Source organism: Pelodiscus sinensis, chromosome 7 (assembly GCF_052426305.1).
Source record: "Pelodiscus sinensis isolate ZL-2025 chromosome 7, ASM5242630v1, whole genome shotgun sequence".
NCBI lineage: Eukaryota > Metazoa > Chordata > Testudines > Trionychidae > Pelodiscus > Pelodiscus sinensis.
In genome coordinates, this window is record NC_143058.1 from 33,734,458 (window position 1) to 33,760,505 (window position 26,048).

Here is a 26,048-nt window from a genome sequence, read left to right on the forward strand (position 1 = left end):
AGGCCATGGTTTTAGAAGTCAGTCCCTTCAATACTCCGAGGGTACCCCTTTCCTTATTGGCAGCCCACCAGCTAGGAAGAGAGCTGGGGGGAAACCTTCACCCACTCACTTGCTCCAGATTCCGGTCCAGAGCCCTAAGGCTTGACCCTTGCACTACTGAGGAGAAGCCCCTCCCTGGGCCACTTCCCCAACCACTCTTTGGGTACCTCGTCCCTGGTGTCTTGGAACAGGCCCTGTTGGCATGTAGCCTTCTGGGTTTGTCTTCTGCCTCGCCTCGCCTCGCCTCTCCTTTGGTCCATCCCTTTTCTCTTTCCCCCTGTCTTGCCTGAGGGAAGGTTTTTATGGTGTGCCCAGAAGCCTTAACTGGTGGCAGGTGTTGTAATCAGCCTTCCCCCCAGGCTGACTCCAGATGGGCTTCAGGTGTCCTAATGGCTGGGCTGCAGTCGCTGAAAGCCAACTCAGGGAACATAAACCCACATACCCAACTCCTCAGGTGCGTCGAGACTGGCAAGATTTTGCGCAGAAGCGACTGCTTTTGCACAAAAACTTGCCAGCTGTCTATACTGGCCGCTTGAATTTGTGCAAGAGAACTGATATTCTAATGTAAGAATTCAGTGCTTCTTGTGCAAATACTTTCATGCTCCTGCTCAGGGATAAGCCTTCTTGAGCAAGAATACTTGTGCGAGTGGGCCAGTGTAGACAGGCACCTTAATTTTTTGCGCATGAAAGCCCGATGGCTAAAATGGCCATCGGAGCTTTCTTGTGCAAAAGCGCATCTATACTGGGCACGGATGATTTTGCGCAAAAGCATTTTTTGCGCAAAAGCATCCGTGCCAATCTAGATGCTCTTTTGTGGAAATACTTTTAACAGAAAAACTTTTCCATTAAAAGTATTTCTGCAAAATCATGCCAGTCTAGATGCAGCCCTCATGTATCTGCCTTCCTCCAGGCTTTTGTAGCTCCCGGCTCTCGGGCTGCCACAGGATAAACAGTAGGATGGCAACATTTGCAGATGATACAAAATTACTCAAAATAGTTAAGTCCAAAGCAGGCTGCAAAGAACTACAAGAGGATCTCACAATGTTGAGCAAGAATATAACTGATGGAATTCATTGTTGATAAAATCAAAGCAATACACACTGGAAAAATATAATCCCAACTATTCAGACAAAATGATGGGGTCTAAATTAGCTGTTACCACTCACAAAAGTGAGCTTGGAATCACTGGTGACAATTTTCTGAAAACATCTGCTCAATGTGCAGCAGCATTAAAAAAAAAAAAAAAAAGCTAATGTCAGGAACCATTAGGAAAGAGATAGATAATAAGACAGAAATTACAAAGCCACTACATTAATCCATGGTACGCCCACATCTTGAATATTCTATGCAACTCTAGTCACCCCATCTCAGAAAAGATATATTGGAATTCAAAAAAGATATAGCGAAAGGCAATAAAAGTGATTAGGGATATGGAACAACTTTGACATGAATAGATATTAAAAAGACTGAGACTGCTTGCAAAATAGATGACTAACAGGGCATATGATGGAAGTTTATAAAATCATGAATGGTGTGAAGAAAACGAAGAAGAAAGTGTTATTTACCCCTTCACATAATGCAAGAACCTTGGATCAACCTATTAAATTATTAGGCAGCAGTACAAACACGAGGAAGTACTAATACTTCATACCACACATAGTCAACATGTGGAACTACTTGCCAGGGGATGTTATGAAGGTCAATATTATAAGTGGGTTTAAAGTTCATGTATATAAGGTCTATCAATGGCTATTAGTCATGATGGTCAGAGATGCAACCCCTAGCTCTGGATGTCCCAAGCCTCCAACTGCCAGAAGCTGGCAGTGAATGACTGAAGCTGGGGTTGTCACATCATTCTATTCTAATCATTCTATCTGACACATCTTGCAATGGCCACTGTTGGAAGACAGGATACTGGGTGGGCTGGACCATGGGTCTGATCCAGTATGGCTGCTCTTATGTTCTCTGCTGGGATTGTAAGTAAGGATCCTATAGACAACATTGTACTTAACAGATTGTATAATGTAATTGTACATATCTAATTTCTGCGTATTTTATATGCTGTACTGCAAATCTGAATGTCTTAATTCAAAACTGTTTTAATTAAAAATAATGTCAATTGCAGGAATATTTCTCTGATACTGAAACCTATCCAGCAGGCATTGTGTAGAGAGTACCAACTGATTCTACATAAGCAACAACACCACCACATTAGTTGACTTCAAATATTAGCAATAGACTGAAATCAAACCTGGGTATTTAGGGCTAAGTGGTTTCATATTCCAATACCAATCCCTTAAAAATCCATCAGTTTCCACACAATTAAGGTAACTGTATGGTACCATCAGAGCATTTAGTGAACAATGTTTAAGGTCTTTTTTATAATGTTTTTAAAAATGTGTTTAAATTTGCTGTTAAAGAAAGTGAGATTAATAGCACTTGCTAGAGCGAGGTTTAGTGTGGATCAGTGCTCTTAAGACTTCCTACATCACACTCCCAATTAACTTTTTGATCGATGATACCTTTTGGCTTGATCCTTCTGTCAGAAAAGAGACATAGAGGCTGTGTCTAGACTGCATCCCTTTTCCGTAAAAGGGATGCAAATTAGACACATCGCAATTGCAAAACGAAGCGGGGATTTAAATCCCCCCCGCTTCATTTGCATAAAAATGGCTGCCGCTTTTTTCCGGCTCGGAGCTTTGCCGGAAAAAAGCGCCGGTCTAGACGCAGATCTTTCGGAAAATAAAACCTTTTCTGAAAGGCCCCTTATTCCTTATTTTAAGAGGAGGCTGGACTTGAGGACTTTTAAATTCTATGGCTCCTCAAATCCCACTAACTCCAATTTCCTTCTTGTAGTCATCTAAAACGTCACTACCACACTGCATGCAATAATTTATTTATCCTCAAAAACATTAAAGGGAGTATATTATAGCTTAGAGAACCATATTCTTAATTATTAAATTAAACAATTATAGTGAACTCTTCATTTTCCCAGAATGCTTTGTGGTAAGCAAGAACATTCATTTTTCTATTTTGCCCTCTGCTTAATGATGTGAAGTTTGATGTTCTATAAGGCTTTCAGTTAACAGTTTACAGAGTTCAGAAAAGTCTGACCTTGGGAAGCTGATTTTCAAAATTTCAATGTAAAGGCCTTTCTGCTTTCCTTTTTGCCTGAAAATGGTAAGAGACTGAGAAAGTGTACCTTGGCATATGTAGAATATGGTCAAACAAATTTGGTGCCAGTTGGATACTTGACCTTTCATCACTGATTAACATTTAAGTTATTTATTGACTAGGGAATTATTTTTATTCATAGAAATAAAGTATATTACAAGACTTCACTATTACAAATAAGTTGATCTCAGGGTTAGCCAAAGTGCAGGAAGTCAATAATGCTACAACAAACTATCACAAACTTAAAGCTACCAACACCAAACTGAGGGACAATCTGAGCAGTATTTAATGTATATCTCATATATCTTATGCTCATGCAAAAGGGCCAGCTAGAATTCCATGCCTTGTTCTACCCAAGTGCAAGAGGAGAGAAAATAAGCACTGTTGGTGAGAACTTTAGTGCTAGAGCTGGTTGGGAAATATTTTATTTCCCGTGAAAATTTTTGCACATGGAAGACATTTTCCTTCATAAAAATTCACAGAATTTTTGAGGGTTAATTTAAAAATGTCAACCCCCCCTGAAAACTGGAAATTCTTTCGTGGCAATGGTTTTTTTCCTACAATTTATTTTAAAATGATTAAATTTGTGAGAAAATTTCCATTTAATCAAAAACAATTCAATCAACTCTAGTTAATATGTCCTGGGAGCTCTGCTGACTGAGGTGATACTGTCCTGCTCCCTTCCACACAGGCAGTGTTGGGGGATGAGCAATTTGCACAATGGCACAAGGTTCAGCAGTTGAAGTTGATTTCAAGGGAGTGGCAGAAAAAAATGAATTCTTTGTGGTAGAACAGAAACAAAAACAATAAGACTGTTAGTATAGGCTCAATCTCCTGTGCCTCAGAAGACAATCTCTGCTTCATGTTAACATTTATTTTCCCCAGCATTTATGCAGAAGTAAAAGGTGGTAATGCTTTGACAATATTTTACTTTACTGCAGTTACCTTCTGGGCCTACTCTTAATCACAAAGGAAATAAATGACTGCTTGAGGCCCTGTGTTTTTTGGCACCCCTCATGGACTTGGCATTGCCATGCCAACCAAATCTCTCTGGGACTACAATAGCTGAGAAGCAAGGCCGGATTCCTCCCCGAGGAGTTTCAGGACCCAACAAAGTGTGATAGTTGGTCCTCTACCATGTAAACAAAACAAACAAAAAACCCCAACAATAATGGGCAAATATAGTACTGATCTATAAAAAGTAGACAGGCCTTATGGGATTAGTCAACTTAACACTGGCACCCACACAGATAATGGAGAAAACAAGAAAGCAATCAATTTGTAAGCATATAGAAGAAAATAAGGTGATAAATTAACAGTCAACATGGACTTGTCATGAACAAATCATGTCAAATCAACCCAGTTTTCTTGTTTGACAGGGTAATGTATCTTGTGGATAGGGAGGAAGCAGTAGATATGATATATCAGAACTTTAGTAAAGCTTTTGATTAGGGCTGTCAAGAGATTAAAAAATAATCACAATAAATCTGTTTAATTGCACTGTTAAACAATAATAGAATACCATTTATTTAAATATTTTGGATGTCTTCTATAATTTCAAATATATGTATTTCAGTTACACACAGAATACAAACTGTACTGTGCTCATTTTATATGATCTCTCTATATAAAAAACTTTTTGCCTTATGGATGACAAAATATTCCTGCCAGGCAACAGAATGACATCATCAACATCAACAGGCTCTCTTAGTAAAGCAAAAGCAGTCAGACAGGGGGTAGGCGAGCACAGTGAGAAGAGGGCACAGTCCTGTTATCTTTATTACACATATTTGCACTGTAAAAAAGAAACAAAGAACTAAGTTTTCAGGACAGCCCAGTACTTGCACCTTCCGTCCAGTAAAAAAATTAAAAAAATACCAGACATTTAAAATGTCTGCTATTTTCTGTTTTTCCCGAGGCCTGACTCAAGCACCCGATGGAAGGCCGCTTGGGACATGCGGCGCAGCTCACGCTGGCTGGTGCGGGGGGAGCGGCTCAGGAATTAAAGGTGCTGCGACTGCATTTTTTTTTTTTTTTGCTCCACATAATTTTTTCCCGGAGATCTTTTTGGGGGTTGGGGTAGGGAGGGGGGTATTTTTTGTGAAACCATCTGGCAACCTTACAAAGAACTAGTATTTCAGTCCACCTTATACAAGTATTGCAATGCAATCTCTTTATCATGAAAGTTGAACTTACAAATGTAGAAATATTATGAGTATTGTTACATAACTTCCTTCAGCTGAGGGAGCCTTGTTTGCTAGGGTAGGTGGATTTTTACCTCAGGGACTTGGCATGTATGCATGGCTGGTGCATAGAGGCGGAGCTCGCCAGGCAGGGGAGCTGACAGATACACTAGGCCTCTGGACAAGGTTGGAAGGGGCCATCTCTATGCTCCCAAAAGGGTTGGGGCCTCAGGTAGAATTTGTAGGCCCTTGGTGCTGCCTGAACCACAGTACTCTCCACCCAGTGCTGCTGGAATACTCTGCACTCCAGGCAGCCCTAAGAGCCACCTGGAGTGCAGCGATCCAGTGGAAATTTGAAGGCTCCACGTGCTGCTGCTGCCACAGCGGCAGCCAGAGCCCCAGCCCCTTTAAATCACTGGGCCCCAGGGCAGTTGTCCCTCTGTTGGAGGGCCGGGGCCCCTATTCTCTACAACAGTGTTTCTCAATTTTTTTGTGCTGACAACTCATTTAGACTTCAAAAAAATATTGGGATCCCCCCTACCTTCAGCACTCATTGGTTCATGGCTTCAGCCCCACTCAGAGTGGGAGGCCTGGGACATAAGACTCCAGGCTTCAGCTCTGCTTGGGACTCTGGGCTTCAGCCTTCCTTAGGGCTCCCCAGGTCATCACTGTCCATGGATCTCCAGGTTAGGGTTTCAGGCTCCTTGCTGCTGTTGCTGCCCTCACAGCTCTGTAGTGGGGCTTCAGGCCCGTTTCCTCCCGCAGAACTCCAGAGGTGCAGCTGCCTCCCTCCCCACTCAGAGGTACGTGACTAATGTGTTAATTTTGTTTTCAGTTAATTGCAGGTGTTAAATGCAATTAATTGACACTATTTTTGTTACTCTTTCACATGACTGTCTCAAACAAATTAGAAAAATATGGGATCATGGGTTCCTAAACTGGGGGGGCATGAAGAAATTCCAGGGGGGCGGGCGTAAGGTGACCCATTCCCCCACACCCCCGCCTGTCAATCTCCCTCCCTAAGTTTTGATGCTATTTTTGTTTTTCGGTATGGGGAGGGCATGAGGATTTCTCAAAAATAAAAAAGGGGGCGTGATACATGAACTTAATATAACCTAATATAATGTAAGGGTACGTCTAGACTTGCTTTCACTTTCAAAAGAAGATATGCAAATTCAACGGTAATTTGCATATCTTCTTCCGATCACTTTTTTGAAAGAGTTTTTTTCAAAAAAGCAAGCAATTTAGACGCGATTCTTTAAAAAAAAAAAAAACTTTTTTCCAAAGAACCTTCTTCCTCAAAAATTGAGGTTTACAGGTTCTTTTGAAAAAAGGGTGTGTTTTTTTTGAAAGAACAGCATCTAAACTGCTTGCTTTTTCGAAAAAAACTCTTTTGAAAAAGTGATCAGAACAAGATATGCAAATTACCACCAAATTTGCATATCTTCTTTTGAAAGTGAAAGCAAGTCTAGACGACTGGAAAAGCATACTCAGGAGTAGTTATCAACGGCTCACAATCAAGCTGGAAAGGCATGTCTTATGGGGCCCCACAGGTATCTGTTACAGGTCCACTTCCACTCAATAATGTCACAAATTATTAGGATGACATAAAGAGTATACTTTGAAGGTTTGCAGATGATGCCAGGGTAGGAGGCATACAAGTGCTTTGGAGGATGGCATGGGAATGCAAAGTGATCTTGACAAACTTGAGAAATGATCTGATGTAGATGGGATGAAATTCAATGAGGAAAATGCAAAGTACTACAGGTTGAACCTCCATGGTCTGGCATCCTTGGGACCTGACTGGTTCTGAACAAGGGAATTTTCTCAACCAGGGAAGGTTCTCTGTCATCCGCCTCCAAGACAACTGCAGGCTCTGTTTCTAGACCCAGCCAGCCTCCATTGCCCTCAGCCAGCTGTGCTGCTGGCCCTGACTAGACCTCTCATTGCTGGGACTCCCAGCTATGATGCTCCCTGAGTGCCTGCCACACTCCTGGCTGTACTGCCAGTGGTTCATACAAAGAATCTACCCCACCTCCACCACCCTTCAGGGTGTCCCTTATTTACCCTTTCTAATGGGGCACCTAGTGCTGGCCGTGGTAACAGTTATGCTCCCCAGGTGGGCGGGGCTCAAACCCACAACCCTGGGGTCCCCACACCAATGCCCTAGCCCCTAGACCACTCAAGAACCCACCCAGCAGTAATATTATACCATTAGAACCCTAAGTTCCCCCTAAGTAGCTGAGCTCCTGAGCCCCTCCCATGGGACTCCTAGCTGCACCACTGGTGGACCCCTTGCTGTGGGGCTACTTATGCCTTCAGAGCCCCCTGCTGCAAGGCTCCCAGACACATCATGGGATTCCCCGGGCCGCCTGAGCCCTCTGGCGCTGTACTCCCAGAGTTGCCTGAGTCCTCTGCCCACCACTGGCCTCCCTGCCCTGGGCCTCTCTGGTCCAGGTACATCTATGGTCCTACTGGACCAGGCATGTTGCTGGATCAGAGTCCCAGTTTAGAGAGGTACAACCTGTACACCTAGGAAGGACTAATCAATTGCGCAAAACCAAAATGGGAAATGATTGCTTAGAAAGGAGTACTGTAGAAAACGATCTGTGAATCACCAACTAAATGTGAGAATGTAAAACTGCAATTAAAAAACACAAACATTATTCTGGGGTGTATTATTGCTTGCTATAAGCAAAATAAGAAGTAATTCTGTCACAGTACTTGGCACGGATAAGACCTCAACTGAAGTATTATATCCAGTTCTGGGCACCATGCTTCAAGATAGATACGGAAAAATTAGAAAAAGCCCAGAGGAAAACCACAAAAATAATTAAAAGTCTAAAAAACATGGCTTTGAAGAAAAGATTGAAAAAAAATTGGATTTTGTTTAGTATGGAGAAAAGAAGACTAAACAAGAACATGATAACCATTTTCAACTACTATAAAAGATTACTATACAGAGGAGGGTCCTCCTTATTCACTAAGGACAGGACACAAAGTAAAGAGTTTTATTTCAGAAAGAAAGATGTAGGTTACACATTAGAAACAATTGCCTTACTGTAAGGATAGCTAAATTCTGGAAAAAGTTACATAGGAGGTTGTGGAATCACCATCACTGGGGTATTTAAGAACAAGTTAAACAAAAACTTGTCCAGATCAACCTCTTCTCAACTTTTTTGTGGACTTAAAAATAAGGAGAGCCCCCTTTCCTAAGATTTAAGTACTTTGAAACACACTATTTAAAATATCCTTAAGTAAATTATGACTACTGGTCCACCAGCATTAATAAACTAATATTTCAAACCTATGTAAACATATTGGGTAATTTCAGTTCCTATATTTTTTGTTAGCAGAGACATTTCTTACTAAAAACATAGGCTGTGTCAAGAAGTAATTATGTCACAGTACTCAGCACTGATAAGACCTCAGCTGAAGTATTATATCTCTAACCCTAACCCTCTTCATTTGTTTCTATGTAAAAATAAAGTTTGATCTTGCACACAAATATTTTTGCTTACCTTCACTTATGAACCACTCTACACCCTCAAACTTGTTCCCAACTTCTAGGATGAGAAACATTGGTCTAAATATTACTTAGTCCTGCCTGAGTGCAGGATATTGGACTAGATGACCTAGCAAGGTCACTTTCGTTCCTACCTTTCTCTTCCTCTGACTTTCCTTACTCCTTGTACAATAAGGGTTATAGGAGTTGGAGTAAGAAGTCCTCCAGCTTGTCAGTATTTCAACATTATTTTGAAATAACTGCCTGCTGTGTAGACACAGTTATTTCAAAGACATACCCTGGGAATATAAAGAAATGACTAAGGCATTGGACTTGATCCTAAAGGACCCTGATTCAGCTCCTGGCTCAGCCGCAGACTTTCAGTATGAACCTGTGCAAGTCATTTATTCTGCACTGTGCCTTAGTACCTGTGAAATAGGGAAGTACTTCCTACTCACTGGGACATTGTTAATATACAATTCATGTATGACTGAAGCATTTAAAGACTATGGTGATTAGGAACATACGTAACCAGATCAATAGGGAATTGCATAATCCTAATTTTATTCTATTTATTGTCTCTGAATATAGCATAATCTGTACATTGCATGTATTTTATGTAAGGCTGAACAAGACATTTAACAAGCAATGTAAAAGTAAATAAAGAGACCATATTCTCAGTCATATGCAAACAGTTTCTTGAATGGTGGTTAGGTTAATTGCATATTTGATATTTCTTGTTTTCATACATGTTACATATATTTCATAAGGTTAGAAAAAGTGAAGTTATAAAAATTACTTTTCAATTTCCATTCCATATAAGTGAAATGTATTCAGATTTTTTAATACAAAATACAGATTTTAGACAAAGAATGCTATTTCTAACTTTCTAATATATTCTTAAGGACTACATTTCAAAATGAAATTGTCTGGATGATTAATTTGCAGTAAACGTGATGCACCAAACTGGTCTCTAATTTTAGAGAAGAGTTAAGTTTCCTCTTATTATAATGAAGGAATAATAGAAACATTTATGATAATGAGGTTTTTATAATTAAATAAATCAAATTTTCAGATAAGATAACCTGAAATGAAAGTTATATAGGATGCATCTATGTACTATACTACTATCTAAAATGACTATTTTGTGAAGTTAGTTTAGATTTGTGCTGCTGATTAACAGAAAAATATTTCTTTAAAATGTGGTTTACCAAGTGCCAGATTGTTTCTGTGTAAGAGAACCCTCCACATGCAGCTCTCCCATATTCTCTAGAGAAGAGACTCAGTACTTAGGGTTACCAAATGATTTCAAAAAAATACCGGACACACTTGATCTCAGATCGGGATGGGGGTGGGGAGAGACGGGACCGGCCGGGAGGGGAGCGGGGCTGGCTACAAGAGGGTCAGGGGGAGCAGGGCTGGGTAGGGGGGAACCAGCTGGCAGGGAGCGGGGCTGGTCAGGAGTGTGGCTGGCTGGGAGGGGTCAGGGCGATCGGGGAAGGCTGGGGAAGACTGGGGGGGGGGGCTGGCGGGAAGCAGGGCTGGCCGGTATGGGGTTGGGGATAGTGGGGCTGGCCAGGAGGAGGTCGGAGGGGAGTGGTGGGAGGGGGGGAACTGGCCAGCAGGGAGTGGGGCTGGCCCGGGTGCATGCAGATCCCAGGGCATTGCCCATCCCACACACAGTCCCGGAGGGGTGCACAGGCGAGTCCGGCCCCGGGGATTCCATCCTGGCCTGGCCCCGCCTCCCTCCTCTCTACTGTATAGTTGCATATTGCCTGGCTAGTAGACACGCTCACACTGTGTGAGCATGTCTACCAGCCAGGCAGTACGCAACTATATACTGATACTCACGATAATAATAAAACTTAATTAGAAAATACCAGACATTTATATGTCCGGTATTTTCTCAATTTGTTTCCGGGACAGAAAGCTCAAATACCAGATTGTCCAGTTCAAAACCGAACACCTGGCAACCCGATCAATACTACCTCACACCTAGTGACACTCCATCCAGGGCCTTCTCTGGGGAAAGTAAAAAAAGGATAAATCTGAGGGCATGATCCCAGATTATAAAATCTCTCTCAGAGCATTTCCTGGGGAATCCTCATGTGCTACTATGGGAAAAGGGAAGAGTACTTACACATGTAGCTGCAAAGGAACCATGCTGCCAGGAAATGAGGAGGAGGTTTCCAAGGATTGGAAATAGTGCCGAGACACGCTGATAGCCCATGCCCCCTTCTGATCCACAGATATCTACCAGGCTTGTGGTTGAGCCCCACAGTGTTTATCATGTGGAAAACCCCATCCCATGATGCTGTGTGGAAATCTTACCAGAGGGTTCCATGCACAGACTCCTCCTAAAGCTTTTATATAGGGGAATTATTTGGCTCCAAATAATTAGATTATAATCTCAGTAAACTGTTCTTAAAGAACATTACATTACAAAACTCTATTCAAGATTGTCAGGGGAATATTAAGTGGTCTACAGCACACAGCATAGGAAACAAATTTCTTTTTGAATGACTGCATTAAGAACTAAATAGTTCTATGAAGTATCCTAAATTCATGAAGTTATCTAAATATAAATATGTTTATTAAATAATTTCATATTATAGTCCAAACAATAGTGAAAGATCTGAAATCCATGCTAGATTCTACATTTTAAAGATTGTAGATTCCATGTCCCTTCTTGGAAGTTTAAGTGGAGGAATTTTTGGTAAAATCTCTCTAGCATAAAGGGTTTTATGAAGTCCAACTTCTCGAAGAGCTAGCTCAACACGAACTCTAGGATCAGAAATGATCTGTTAAAAATAAAATATCATAATGGTGAACACAACCAAAATATCAGTAGTAATATTTTCTCAAAAATATAGTATATATTTGGTGTGTCTGTATATTACATAAAAACCTATGTTAAAAGAACATCACAGTGGAAAATCAAGGACTCAAAAGTTAGGAAATGACAAAACTATTTTATCATTCAATCTTATTTCATTCCATTTGTATGAACAATCTTTAACTTCATGAGGATACATTTTTCCATAGGACCCCTGCTTCATGAGTTACTCAATATTGGTTTTTATTCTCTACATTTGAAGTGTGACAGCAGGATTTATTTAATGCACATCATATGAACCCTGCACTGCAGACAGATATACTAATTTCTTTCTGGGCATTTCTATGGTGTTCTCATCTTAGTTATAAGTGTTTCACAAATATTAATTAACCTTCACAACTCCTTTGTGAGAACAGGTAGTAGTATTATCCCCAAATTCTACAACAAATGAGGCAAGAGTTCTATAGACAATAGCCTCCTTCACTTCACAACCCTGATTTATTCTCTGTGCACCACAGATTGTGAGCCCTGAATGAGGCCAGGATCCTATGGAAACTTTGAGTGATCATGTAATTAAAAACTGTATCATAATGCATACGCAAAAGGAAACCCTCAGTTCTGGCATTTCGTAATTTGTCAGTGTTTGACTTTGTAACCAAAACTTATTTCAAAATATTTTACTATAACTGCTTAATTAAAAAACAAAACAGAGATTCTATCACATGGAATCATTTAACTCCCAGCTTGGGCCATTAGCAGGATTCAGATGAGATAATAAAATCCAGAGGACAGACATCCTCTTGAACTAATGCGGTAGAAGGTAGCAGTAGGAGCCTGTTCACCTATGGAGACAGGTCTTGAGGGAAGGAAGAGATACTCAATTAGATAGTGGGTTTCAAAGCTTTTTGTTGACAGCAAAGGAATGTGGATATGAAGGGCACCTGGGCTAAATTCCAGGTGCCAATCCATACCCACCAGCTTCTACTCCCTCCCTGCTCCTTATGCATTCGTATCCCCTGGCTCTTGCAACCCTCCCATATTTCTTCATATCCCAGAAGAGATATTCCGAAAACACTTCTTCCAAAAAAGAGCGTCCACACTGCCAAAGCATATCGAAAAAGTGATCTACTTTTTCGAAAGATAGCATCCATTTAGTGTGGACACTATCTCATATTTAAGATGTGTTTACTATGGACAAAGTGGCCACCAGGGCACCTGTGCTTTTTCCTCTTTCCTCTTCTTTTGAAAGAACTCTCTCTTCCCTGTCCACACATGCTTTTTTCCAAAAGAGTTCTTTCGGAAAAAGGCTTCTTCCTTGTAGAAAGAGATTTACCAATGTTAGAAAAACCCCTCTGTTCTTTAGATTTTTTTTCTAAAGAACACAATTGCAGTGTGGATGTAAGTCAAGTTTTTCGGAAAAACAGTCGTTTTTCCAAAAAAAAACCTCTACAGTCTAGACATAGCCAGAATGTCCTCAGCAATCTGGTACAAACTGAGAGAAAGAGTATCATTATTTCACTTTAATATTTTCCCTTTACACTGGACACCTGTATTCCTCTTCTATACATCCTATGGCAACTGATTCTTCATTTACTATTACAGGCAGTCCCCGGGTTACGTACAAGATAGGGACTGTAGGTTTGTTCTTAAGTTGAATTTGTATGTAAGTCGGAACTGGTACATATTGTAGGGGAAACTCTAGCCAAATATTTCTCCAGAGCTCAGTTTTATTCTCCCACACCTCACTTCCCTCAGTCCTTTATTCTCAAGCTGTGGTGTCTGCTGAGACAAGCCGCTCCGCGTCTCCCTGGTCTACTGGGGGAAGCAACTAGTGCGGGGTTGCCTCACCCCGTTTGTAAGTAGGGATCCGATGTAAGTCGGATCCATGTAACCTGGGGACTGCCTGTACTTCACAGCAAGCCAGATAATGATTTTTAGCTTATGAAGAGTTTGTATGGTAGAGGACCCATCCCAGACAATTAATTAATTTGCCATTTCATTGAAAAACATCTACTACATAAAATTTTATATCTACCAACTAAACACTGACTCTCTCTTGGTGTAATTTTCAATAAGGGCAGAAGTTTGCCTTAAGCATTTAACAGAATAATATTCAGAGCAAGGCTAAGCAGAACAGCAACCCCTTAGACTTTAGAGAAATGCATGATACATGACAAAGGGTGTACTTTTTAAGCATTTAACAAAATAACATTCATAGCAAGGCTAAGCAGAACAGCAACCCCTTAGACTTTAGAGAAATGCATGATACATGATAAAGGGTGTACTTTTAATTTTAAAAATATTGACTAGCTATCTCAAATACATTTCTCTATAGTGTTTTTGGTTTCACACATGACAATAACTTTCTATTATTACTCTTCTGTGAATGGAATTCATTTGCACACAAACTATACAAGATAGGCAATTACCTGTTGTTCACTGTATGTATTCAATGTAAACAGTGGTCTATGAAGAACAAATTCTTCTTCACTTCCAATGCCTACTTTAGCTTTAGATGCCACTGTATCAGCCATCATTCTAGCTGGATCAATTTCTGCAACAATAGCAACCTAAATAACATTACATGAAAATATTAATTAGTGAAACAGTTGATATTGACTGGAATGAAGTTGGAGTGAAGTGGACTGGAGTTGAGAAATGTGCCTTATAATAATTATCATCTTTATATTTTTTGTGAACTACTCTGAAAAGGAAAGTAACCTTTGTGGCCCTAAATGACTGGCCTCTAGGCTATAAAAATGATGTGTGATGTCATCTGTTATCAGCACCTTCCACTGAAAACCAGTTTACCTGGTTAACTGATTAATCAGGATTTTACATTCCTACTCTCAGAACAGGCAACAGGTAATATTTCAAATCAAAAGAGCAATCCTGCAGAAAGATATGTGTAGATATTCAGAAACAGTAGCTTTGCTTTACATCCTCAGTGGGAACAGTACTGGCTGAAGCTTTGGGTAATGATTAAGATGATTCATTGAAACACCACAGAAATTCAAATGAGATATATAAGTCAGACAGCCGTCTGCCACGAGTCCTGAATATGGTGCGATCAGTCTTGTAAGTATTAAGTTCAAGTCAAAAGATGGAACAGCTTTTTAGACTGACAGAAATATACAAGGAATATCCCTTCAAGAACCATCATAAAATGACTTCAGGCAGAACACAACAGAAGAATCTTGTTGAGCAAAAATAGCTGCTAAGGGATAATGGCATATAGATCCCCTGACTTTTCTGAAATGAATTGACTAGTTCTAAATGTCAACACAGGCACTCACAAAAGAAATAACCTATTGACTATAGCTTATGCAGAGATCATTATCCACTTCAACGAACAGCCATCTCCCATAGATTCCTTCTCACATTGAAGTAGTTTTTCTGCACTTCTTTATAGCACTGAACATCTGTTCTCAGCAATGTAACACAATCCAGGCCACTATGTGATGTAACTAAAGATCTGGGCAACAAATCAATCTTGTTTTTAGGACAGTCTCCTCAGATCAAAACTGCTTCTCCATAGAGACCTCTCTTTGGACCCATGATAGTTCTTCAGGCATGTGGAAGACAGTGCCACCATATGGTGTTGTGAAGACTCATTGAGGGCAGTCAAGAGAAGAGCTGGCATCCCAATAATACTTTAATATTTATTCTAAATAAAATACAAGTAAAATTAAAAAGTGCCCATTCACAAAATATGCATGTTCTACCAATTGTTTAAAATGACAAAAAATAAATAGCAGCACAAACATGCACATGCATCCATACCTCAGTCACCTAACATCATAGAGTCAAATGGTAGGGAAAACAAATGGACCATGCAGCATGCCCGGAAAATCAGCAAATCTATGCTGTTTCAAATAAGGGATGAAAGAGCATAGTAGAGCTCTAAGGCCTGTTCGCAGGGCCGGCTCTAGGTACCACAAGTCAGGCAGGCGCTTGGGGTGGCACTTTGCCAGGGGCAGCATTTCAGGTAAGCAGCTGGCTCTGCCCCCAGCAACGCCTCGCCCCGCCCCACCAATTTTAAAGGGCCGTGGCCCGGGAAACACTGAGGCTGCGCAGCTAGCTGGCACCAATGCACACCCAGAGACTGCTGGTTGGCCCTGGCACCATGTGCACCTGGCTCCGGAGCCTGCTGGCTGGCCCTGTCTCCTGAGTCCTGCTCCTTCCCGGCAACCGCCACTTCTTCCAAGAGCCTCTCCACTCCAAGTGGAGGCTCCGCTCTGCCAGACCCGCAGCCTGGACCCAGCCATCAGTCACCCCTCCGCCTACATCATTTGGAAATCCCAGGTAGGACGCCCCCTTCCCGCCTAGGGTTGCCAGGTGTCCAGTATTTAGGGTTGCCAGGTGTCCAGTATTCACCCAGACAGTCCAGTATTTTCACCTCCTGTCTGGAAAAAAATTCAGAGAATACTGGACACCTGAGATGTCTGGTATTTTCTGATTTTTTCCCCGGCCAGGAGGCGAAAATGCCGGGCACCTGACAACCCTACAAACACTCAGCACCCGGCCTCCCCCCACCCCCAAATGCCTCCCCACCCCCCAACACCCCCAGTCCCCTAACCCCAGCCCCCATGCTTACCTGGTTTCGCAAGGCTCCTGACACAAAATGGCTGCTGGCCAGAAGACTCAGGGGAAGCAATGCTTCCCCTGGGTCTTAGTGCTCAACTTCTCCCCTTTTCCTATCCCTGCACTCACTCTTAAAGGGGATATGATGTTTTATTTTAATTTTTTTTTGGCTTAAGTCTTGGAGCCTTTTTTTTCCCCACTCAACAACTTTGTTCTCTCCCCTCCCCTTTTTTTTCCCCTTCAACAGAATTTTTTCCTGGTGGGTTTTTTTTGGGGGGGTGGGGGGCAGCCAGGACAAAAATGTTTTGCTTGGGGCAGCAAAAAACCTAGAGCTGGCCCTGCCCATATGGAGGAGGTCCTGACAAGTCTATTGGGGGAGACCTAGCATCAGCCTGCTGATGACAACTGTGGGAGAGTATCAAACCAGGAAAGTGAGAGTCTCCCAAGTAAGCATGTCCTAGACCATTTAGGGCATTTTAAAACCTAAACCTTAAAAGTTGTCTGTAAGCTCAAAGGTAACCTCCCGTTGTTTCAGGGTCTATTAATTATGGCTTGATTTCCAGAAGATGCCTGGTCACTGCTAAGTCTTTGTAAGCTCCAGGAATTTCATCTGTTTCAGGTTTCTATTGATGATAATGCCCTCCACATCACTGGAGACTTGGGGGCCTTCTTCCAGCAAGGAGGTCATAGGTCATCAAGGTTTCTTTGGAACCAACAGAATTTTCAAAGCATTCAGCTGTCAGGACTGTTGTTGGTTGTGAGGTCCCCTCAATTCATTTTTCCTCAGCATAGTCATAGTTGGTAAGCAGGCTATCACATAGATAGCACATGACATCTGTGCTTCAGAATTTTCATTGGCTATCTTTGACCTTACAGACACATTTTAATGTTTAGGTTTTGGCTCGGGCACTGCCGTAGGCTCCCTGTCTCTCAGTGCAGAGCATGCACTAGGTTTGGGTTTATATTTATAGGGAATTCCGCTATGGTCATTCTGGCTTGCATTACAAACCATAGACTACGTTGGGGAAGCTGCTGTAACACTAAGGCTAAGTTACACTGGGCACTATTTTGGAAAGAAGTTCACAATTGGAAAGAAACAAGGTGTGGTTTAAATAACCTTTTCTGTGTTCCCCACCCACAGTCTGGTTGCACATTTTGTGCTGCACCTTCAGGAGAATCTCAAATACTGGATTTCCCTTTTATTGCTTCACAATAAAAAACAACTCAGGTAAATTAATTTAAAACAATTGAGTATAACATAAATTTTTCAAAGATGTATGTTCAAAGGTTAGGAAAATAAAAATAAAAAAATATCACAGTTAGGGTTGCCAGATGGTTTAATCAAAAATACTGAACACCCTCCGCCCCACACCCCCCCCAAAAAAACATTGGGGAATAAATTCTGTTAAGAAAAAAAGGGGCAGACCAAAGTTGTTGAGCAAAAACAAAAACAAAAAAAGGACCCCGAGAGTTGTTAAGCAAACAAACAAACAAACAAACAAAAACAGCGTGGACCCTTTAAGAAATGCATTTGAGACTTTTTGGCCCTAACAGGCTTGCATCTTGCATCCCTGGGCCGGGCCGAACAGCTCCCCTGCGGAACCTGGTAAGCACCCAGGATTTTCGCCTGCTGTCTGGGAAAAAAAAAAAATCTGAAAATACCGGACATTTCAGGTGTCCGGTATTTTCTGAATTTTTTTCCCCAGGCAGGAAGCAAAAATACCGCACTGTCCGGTTCAATACCGGACACCTGGCAACCCTAGTCATAGTAAATTTAACCTGGCAACTTTGCATAAGTGTTGTCTGGAATACAGTGTTTTCATGAAGTGCACAAATTTCATAGAGTTAAATTCAGCCCTGTGAGGTGAGCCAACCCAGGGCCTATGAACCACTTTCTCTCACTTTCAGGGATTCAGTGGTTCATTATAAGCCTTGTGTTAGTCCCCTACACTGGATTGAAATTAAAAGGAACAGCAACAGAAAAAAAAGAGAGAAAAGGATCCCAATTTCAGAGAAATTAATGAATATTTACTTCCAAATGTCAACAGATTCCATTGTGTCATTTCGTATGTTAATTCTCATGTTGCCTAAAGAATAAAACACAAAGGCTATGTCTAGAGGACATCCCACTTTCGAAAGAGGGATGTAAATTAGACATATCGAAAAAACAAATGAAGCCAGGATTTGAATTTTCTGTGCTTCATTTGCATAATAATGTCACGGCTTTTTTTGAAAAATGCTATTTCAAAAGTGAAACCACAGTCTAGATGTGGTTCTTTCAAAAAGAATAATCTTTTTCGAAAAATCCTGTACCCCTCAGAAAATGAGGTTTACAGATCTTTCGAAAAAGGCTTTTCTTTTACAAAGGACCATGTCTAGACTGTGGTTTCACTTTCAAAATAGCATTTCTCAAAAAAAGTTGTGACGTGATTATGCAAATGAAGCATGGGAAATTCAAATCCCGGCTTCATTTGCAATGTTGATATGTTTAATTTACATCCCTCTTTCAAAAGAGGGATGTAGTCTAGACATAGCCAAAGGGTATTATTATGTGGCAGAAGTAATGTTACTGTGAAAACCTCAACCTTTTCATTCCTGCATTGCTGACTGACTGTTTTTGTAATATATTACATTCATTTAATTTTAGTATAGCATATGTATGTAGCTTAATTGTATATGAAAATATTATGTACTGGAAACAAAATCACCTGTTGTCTGAGGGCTTCAAGACGTCTCTCTCTTTCTTCTTCCTCATGGGCTTCTTGAAGGGCCAGTTCTTTTCTCTCCATCAGGCGTTTTTCCAACAGTTCTTGTCTAAACTTAACCCTGTACAATAGAGCATATATCAATGATAAAACATTGTATCAAACTGTAGTTTCAATGTTTCTGTTTGAAAACCAGAGCGAAATTCTTTATATCTGTCTCAATAATAGCATAAGTTTCCTCACCTGAAACTCTTATGCTAACTTATTTACCTGTTTTATTCAGAGTTTGAAAAAAATCATAATTATCCATGAATATTCTCACAAGTTAACTAATTATTGGAACACATTTATGGAGCCCAATTTTTCTCCAATATTTTCTAATATTTATTATTATTTTTCTTCCATTTTCTTCACCGATAGCCTTAAAAGAAATAAGCTTTGACATCCATAGATGCCAGCAAAACAGGACTCTCCCTATCCTTCCAATCAATAAACATCCATTATGTCCTCTAATTTGCTACTTACAGAAGTAAACAAAACTACTACATTGTATTGCATTAAAACAGCAGAAACCCACTTTTTCTTTCTGCATAAGGTAGCCTCTACCCTCCCCTACATTCATGGGACAAACAGATAGGATATGCAGAAGGAAGCACTGCTTGAAGTGAAAAAAAATTGGGGGAAGATTTGTATGAAAGCAAATGTTCAAAAAGCTAATGATTCAAAGATTATGCTACTATTCTTAGAAAAGAAAAACTTTATCAAACTCAGAGGAGAGCATAACTTGTAGTGTAACTTGAAAGGATTGTGAACACGCAGCCAGTTAACTAGGCAGTTACAAACGGTTCAAGAAAACGGTACAATATTACTCAACGATGCACAAGATACCCTCTATATTTGTTCTTATTCCTGTATTTTAAATAGGTTTAAACTCACAGGTTTTGGCAACATTTGTGTGTCAGGGTGAAAGCCTAATCTGCTTCTTGCATGAAGTGAGATGACAAGAAAATTTCTTATTAAAAATTAAGAAATTTAGTTTTTTATTAAAAATGGCAAATAATAAAATGAGTATTTTACTAATATATGCTGCTTTAACTCTTCACATTACTAAATTGTTCTTAAAATAGTCCAGTGCAATTAAAAATTAACTGGAAGTTACTATGTCCTAAAAACCCAAAAACTTGACATGTATCAAGACCTGCTTTTTAAGTGACTTGCCCTTACTGCAGTCATTTACATATGTATAAAAATAATGTGAAACACTATCACATCAGAATGGTAGATTCTTACATGAATTTTGCATTCACTTTCCCCAGGTGTAAATTACTGTGTAATGCAGGGGTGTCCAAACTTTTTTCAAAGAGGGCCAGATTTGATGAAGTGAACATGCGTGAGGGCCGACCATTTTGCCTGACATTCTTTGAACCATTAAAATTAAATGCAAATTAACTATTTTATGCAAAGTTTATTGCAAACGGCATACTTTTCATTTCGTCACATGGATGACAAATCTAAACAGGTGTTAAATCACTCTGCCTTTCATATCTGAAGGCCAGATGAAAAAAAAAATCCAGGAAGCTGAAATATATGTCAGGAACATTGTAAAATACATTACATATTATTGGTAATAAAGGTTGTCTGTCAACTTTTAAGTTCAAAAAATATGAACAGGAACATAACACCAAGTATACATGTTGTGTCCAAATATATTTATAACTGATTTAGACCAACTGACATTAACTGAGATTTTACCATGTATTCATCTCAATACATATGGATTCGTTGGGGGCCATAAAAGATAGATATTGCCAAATTACCTGTGGGGCCATATTAAACTGGAACACGGGCCGCAATTGGCCCGCGGGCCGGACTTTGGACATGCCTGGTGTAATGTATAAAGCAGTAGAGAATCGAGCCCAAGGTTTCTGACCAAGCAAGTGCTGAAAGTGTTGAGGAAGTGGCACTTTTAGCTCATGAGAAGAGAGAGGAAAGAAGATCATCATGTTATTCATGGCATCCTGTCAGGAGTTGCATTCACAAATACCCTTCTTTAGTTCCTTGGTCAGAGGATAAGAGTGGAGATATGAAAACTACATACACAAAAGGGAAGAGTTAATAATTTGTAAATATATTCTCAGTTGCAAACAGTATCTCAAGTTTAAAAAAGCTTAATAAATATTTTATCTATCTATTTTAGAGTGTCTGTCTGAGAGTCCATCTGTTAGTCTATTTGTTCAAGAACTCCTCCTAAACCATAAGAGCTTGCTTCAGGGAGTAGCCGAGTTCGTCTGTACAGGATAAACTTAAAAAACAAGAAATGGTCTGGTAGCACTTTATTGATTAACAAAACATGTAGATGGTATTATGAGCTTTCGTGGGCAGAGCCCACTTCTTCAGATGACTGTAGTTTGGACAACCAAATTTGGAATGCAGCTTCCTCTTACCCTAATTTAAACAAAGATCAGTGTTTGGTTCTGCCTGGAAAATGGGAAGTGCCAGGAATTAGACTGTTTTCGATAGCATGGAAAGGGTGTTTTCGATAGCATGGAAAGGGAGGGGCAGAGAGGAGGGATGTGATACTGATAGTAGCCACTAGATCAGGTTGGAGGGGGCTGCTGGAGGGGGAGACATCCCACAGAGCGTGGTACCCTTAGAGAGCCTGCAGGGAGTGCAGCTGGAAGGGGGCAGCCCACATAGCCTGGCCCCTCCCCCAGACAGACTGCAGGCCATGAGGGAGGGGCTGCTGGAATCTGGGGAGCAGCCCCCAGAACCTGCCCCCACACAGACTGCAAGCCTCATGGGGGCCACTGGAGGCCAGAGTCAGACCCCAGAACATAGGCCCCCGCCAGGCAGTCTGCAAGCTGCAGGGAGGAGCCCCTGAAAACTGGGGGCAGCCCATGGATGTTGACCAGCTCTCCAGATCACTCCCCCAAACAGGGCTGCAGAATGAAGGGGGCCACAGAAAGCCTGGAGTAGCCTCCAAAGCACCGTTCCTCGCTAGACCAGCTGCAGGGCGGGGGACGCAGTTGTCCTAATCAAGGCCCCCTTTGGAGCAGCTGCAGGCCGGGGGCCAGAAGCAGGCCTGGGGCTGCCCCCTCAACAGGCTACAGGTTGGGGGGGAGCAGCTGCAGGCTGGGGCCAGCCTGAAGAGCCCCAAGCCCCTCCCAACAAGCGTGCAGACCTGGATCCTCCCTCTCCTCCTGGAAGAAGCCACCCTCAGATGAGTGCAGTCCCAGACCCTTGGAAGGAGCGGCTGGCCAGGGAGCACTTCTATGGTTTCTTGGGAGCAGCTGCTGCCAGAGAAGCATCATTCTTGCCACCATGTATGGCCCCGGTAAGCCCGCTCCTCACCTTCCTACCTCCTGCCCTGAATCCTTCACCTCCCACCTGCCTTGATTTCTGCACCCCCCCCTTCCTTCCCCAGGCTCCCTCTACCTCCTTTGCCCTTCCCTGAGGCCACTGTCCCCTCTCTCGAGCCGCCCCATACCGCCCAACCCTCTGCCCTAAGCCACCCAATCACTGAAATAAAGCATGTACATTTTTCATTTATTTTCCAAAAAACAAAAAAAAATTACTTCAGTTAAAGACCTGAGCAATGCTGGGCACATCTGCTAATAGTTTATATTTTAAATGTTTCACTTCTGCTATAACTTCACCGTATCCACAGTATCTTCTGTGATAATTCTGATTTACTTACTATATTATATTTAGTAACACTAACTACTGTTATTTCAAAGTAAACTTTAATTTTACAGGAAAACATTTTAATTATAATATTTTAATACTGAATTTTGACTTTAAATATCCCAGTAAATAACAATTTTAATAAGCAACAAGGTGACAAATTAATGTAGCTAATTAGTTTCAGCAGAGCTACCTTTTGAAGTATTGTGGGTATATACTTATGCAATTTCTGGTAAGCATAATTTCATTAAAATTCTGCTTTCAAACACTGTCTCAAAATTATTCAAGAGAAAAATACTAACATGCTTATTATAAAAGTTTTAACAGAACTCTTAAAATGTTCGTATTTCAAGTTTTTTTCCACAGACTATAATCAGTTATTGTTTGTTACTGTGATTAGAATAAATAGGTTGTTTGTGCTATGGGAACATGTAATGTTTATATGGTTGTTAGACAAAAGGACAGAAGCCCAGAAAATGGTTCCATATATGACACTGATGACCTTGCCAAGTCACTGGATGCCTGGGGCCTAAAAGATGTTACGTGTTAGGCGAAGTTTTCCAGAAGAAGCCTCTTGCTGGCATCTACAAAATGGTTGGGCCAAATACTTAACTGGTGTAAACTGTCAACTGAAGCAAGAAGAAAGCATTATGACAATTTTCATGAGCTGAGGATACGGCCCTGTGTGCACACAGGGAAATTGATACAGTATTTGCACATACCAGTACCCATTTGCACGTTCAAAAGGCCAAATGGCAATACCCTTGTTGATATTGAATAACTCATTATATCACAAGTGGTTCCTATTGGTTTCAATAGAACTACCTATTGAGAACAATACCATTCAGTGTCTGTAAGTATAACCTGTCCCCTCCCACCCCCCCCCCCCCCCACCCCGCTCACATGCACATTTAACTCAGATGTATAGACAAACACAGATTTTTTCTGTCCAAATGTAGGCACACATATGTATGCAACTCAGCCTATACTTTCAACATTTTTCTTATTAGGTTCCTGTATTTATGGTTTCTCATTGTACCATGCAACAGACTCTATTACAGGCAGTCCCCGGGTTACGTACAAGATAGGGACTGTAGGTTTGTTCTTAAGTTGAATTTGTATGTAAGTCGGAACTGGTACAAATTGTAGGGGAAGCTCTAGCCAAACATTTCTCCAGAGATCAGTTTTATTCTCCCACACCTCACTTCCCTCAGTCCTTTATTCTCAAGCTGAGGTGTCTGCTGAGAAAAGCTGCTCCGCGTCTCCCTGGTCTGCTGGGGGGGGGGGGAGGAACGCTAGCTTCGCGTCTCCCTGGTCTGCTGGGGGGAAGCAGCTAGTGCGGGGTTGCCTCACCCCGTTTGTAAGTAGGGATCCGATTGAAGTCGGATCCATGTAACCCGGAGACTGCCTGTACTTATATAAAAAAAATAAAAAAAAAAGCTACATTACAGTCCTCCTTAAAAATGAAAGACTATTAAAGCTTAGATATCAATAGCTGTGCACTATTGTTCTATAGTCTCTTTTACATTCCTTTACTTTCCGGTCTTTTTAGAGCACTTGTGCAGAACAATCATCAAAAATGTAGAGCTTCGAACAATGATTCAGCAGTCTGCTGCAGTGAATTACACTTTGATTTTCTATCAAAATACAAAATTATCACATGAAGTAGGAATAACTGTCACTGTTCCACAACAGGGACTTTAAGTTTTAAATAGTGTAGCAATAATTTTACATTTCTTCATAAAGTCAGAACTTATAACTTCAATAAGTTCCAAAGGTACTTAGTTATTAGGAGGAAAAAAAAAAACCTTATTTATGGTCAGATTCACTGGCACACTCTCGTAACACAAAGAAGCTGCACATTTGGTTTATTCCTGCTTTGCAACACAAACAGTTACAGCACACAAGTAATCCTCTGGAACAGTTTTAACATATTGGCAGGATGGTCCGTGTTTGAAATGAAAAAGACCTATCTAGCCCTTCTTCTCAATGATAATTTGGTAGGCCCAATAGCTCAGTTTTATCCTTAATTCAGGTAACTTTTGTTAAAAAATGTAAGGCTACCTACCTGTTCCCAACCCATTTGCCTATTCCTGTTTTAGTGCCTTTTTTTTATCAACAAATCAAATAATCCAAACACCTTTCTTTTCCTCCTTAAAAATCTAATACAAATATATTAGATCAGGAAAACATGATACATGTAACGACCATTTGCTATGTTGTGTCTGTCTAGTACTGTATTGCTTTATTGCCTCTATTCTTAGTTTTTTAAAGCCCAGTTCTACAAAGACTCTAGAATTACTGCTGCCTTTAATTAAGCACATACCTATGTCTTCACAACATAGGCTATGTCTACACTACAAAGATAAATCAGAAAAAGAAATACATTTTGAAGTACGCAAATTGCGCATCATCTTCCAATTTACTTCTGAAAGAGGCCAAATTTCAGAAAAAAACCCTCTTCTGGAATATCCCTTCTACCTCATAAAACAAGGTTTACAGGGATGCCGAAAAAACACATCCACTTTTCTGACATTTTTTTCGAAAAAGCGGACATGTTCCTAGACATAGCCTTCTTGACCTTTGACTATATCACTGGGGCATGGATTTCATTTTAGCTTGACATACTATAGCACATGAAGTCCTACAGTACCTAACAACAGTAACACCTCTCTTTTTCTCTTTCATTAACGTTTGTGAAGAAGTCTGAAGATGAAAAGCAATATGCAACTCTAAAGAATGAGTATTCTCAGCAAACAGTCAGTAGCTTTTCCTTTCCTTACGCTGTTTTATTTTGTATAGTATGACAAGTCTAGCAAATGTAAAGATTTACTTACTTTTGATTCATAATCTCACCGCTATTATTTCTTTACCGAATTGTGACATTTGTTTATTTTATATAAGTTATTAGCATAATCCTCTCCTACTGTATGATGATGTACAACCAAATATCTATAGCTTTTAAAAACACATTAGCAAATAACTCATGCACTGCATATCTATCTTTTGTAATGGGTAGTAAATTGCTCGTACATACTAGATTCTAGTGTGTTACTGTGGCTGTTTCATACTGTCCTATCACTGAAATCAGGTTGTATCGCTGACACCACTGCCTTTGCGAGGATCACCCCATTGTACAAGGATTCTTTTGGCACAGAGTTAACCAGGGGGGCCAACAGCCATGTCAGGCCCCTTGGAAAGTGGAGAGAGCCAGCTCCATGCTTCTGGAAGGGGCAGAGCCTCAGGCGGAAAGGCTGGAGCTGAGAGCAGCCAGCTGTCAGTGCCACCCAGACTGCACCCCTTCCCAACCCTTAGAGCCGCCCCAAGCATACAGTGCA

The 26,048-nt window shown here is 40.8% G+C and overlaps 1 protein-coding gene and 1 long non-coding RNA gene across 4 annotated transcripts in view; both read right to left on the reverse strand.

Annotated features, from left to right (window-relative positions):
* The window catches only part of LOC142830295 (uncharacterized), a 107,847-nt gene extending 107,562 nt beyond the window's left edge, over window positions 1–285 (reverse strand). Inside the window, exon 1 of the long non-coding RNA XR_012905449.2 lies at window positions 207–285. This is a non-coding gene — a long non-coding RNA (uncharacterized LOC142830295). The remainder of the gene's footprint in view (window positions 1–206) is intronic.
* Window positions 286–6,858: 6,573 nt separating this feature from the next.
* The window catches only part of CCDC148 (coiled-coil domain containing 148), a 139,325-nt gene continuing 120,135 nt past the window's right edge, over window positions 6,859–26,048 (reverse strand). For all 3 annotated transcript variants that reach the window (XM_025186537.3, XM_006126840.5, XM_075933433.2), the window contains exons 13-15: window positions 19,030–19,147; window positions 14,167–14,307; window positions 6,859–11,702 (exon numbers count right to left, since the gene is read on the reverse strand). In XM_025186537.3, coding sequence (XP_025042322.3) covers window positions 11,556–11,702; window positions 14,167–14,307; window positions 19,030–19,147 — 406 coding nt within the window. In that variant the 3' untranslated portion in view covers window positions 6,859–11,555. The remainder of the gene's footprint in view (window positions 11,703–14,166; window positions 14,308–19,029; window positions 19,148–26,048) is intronic.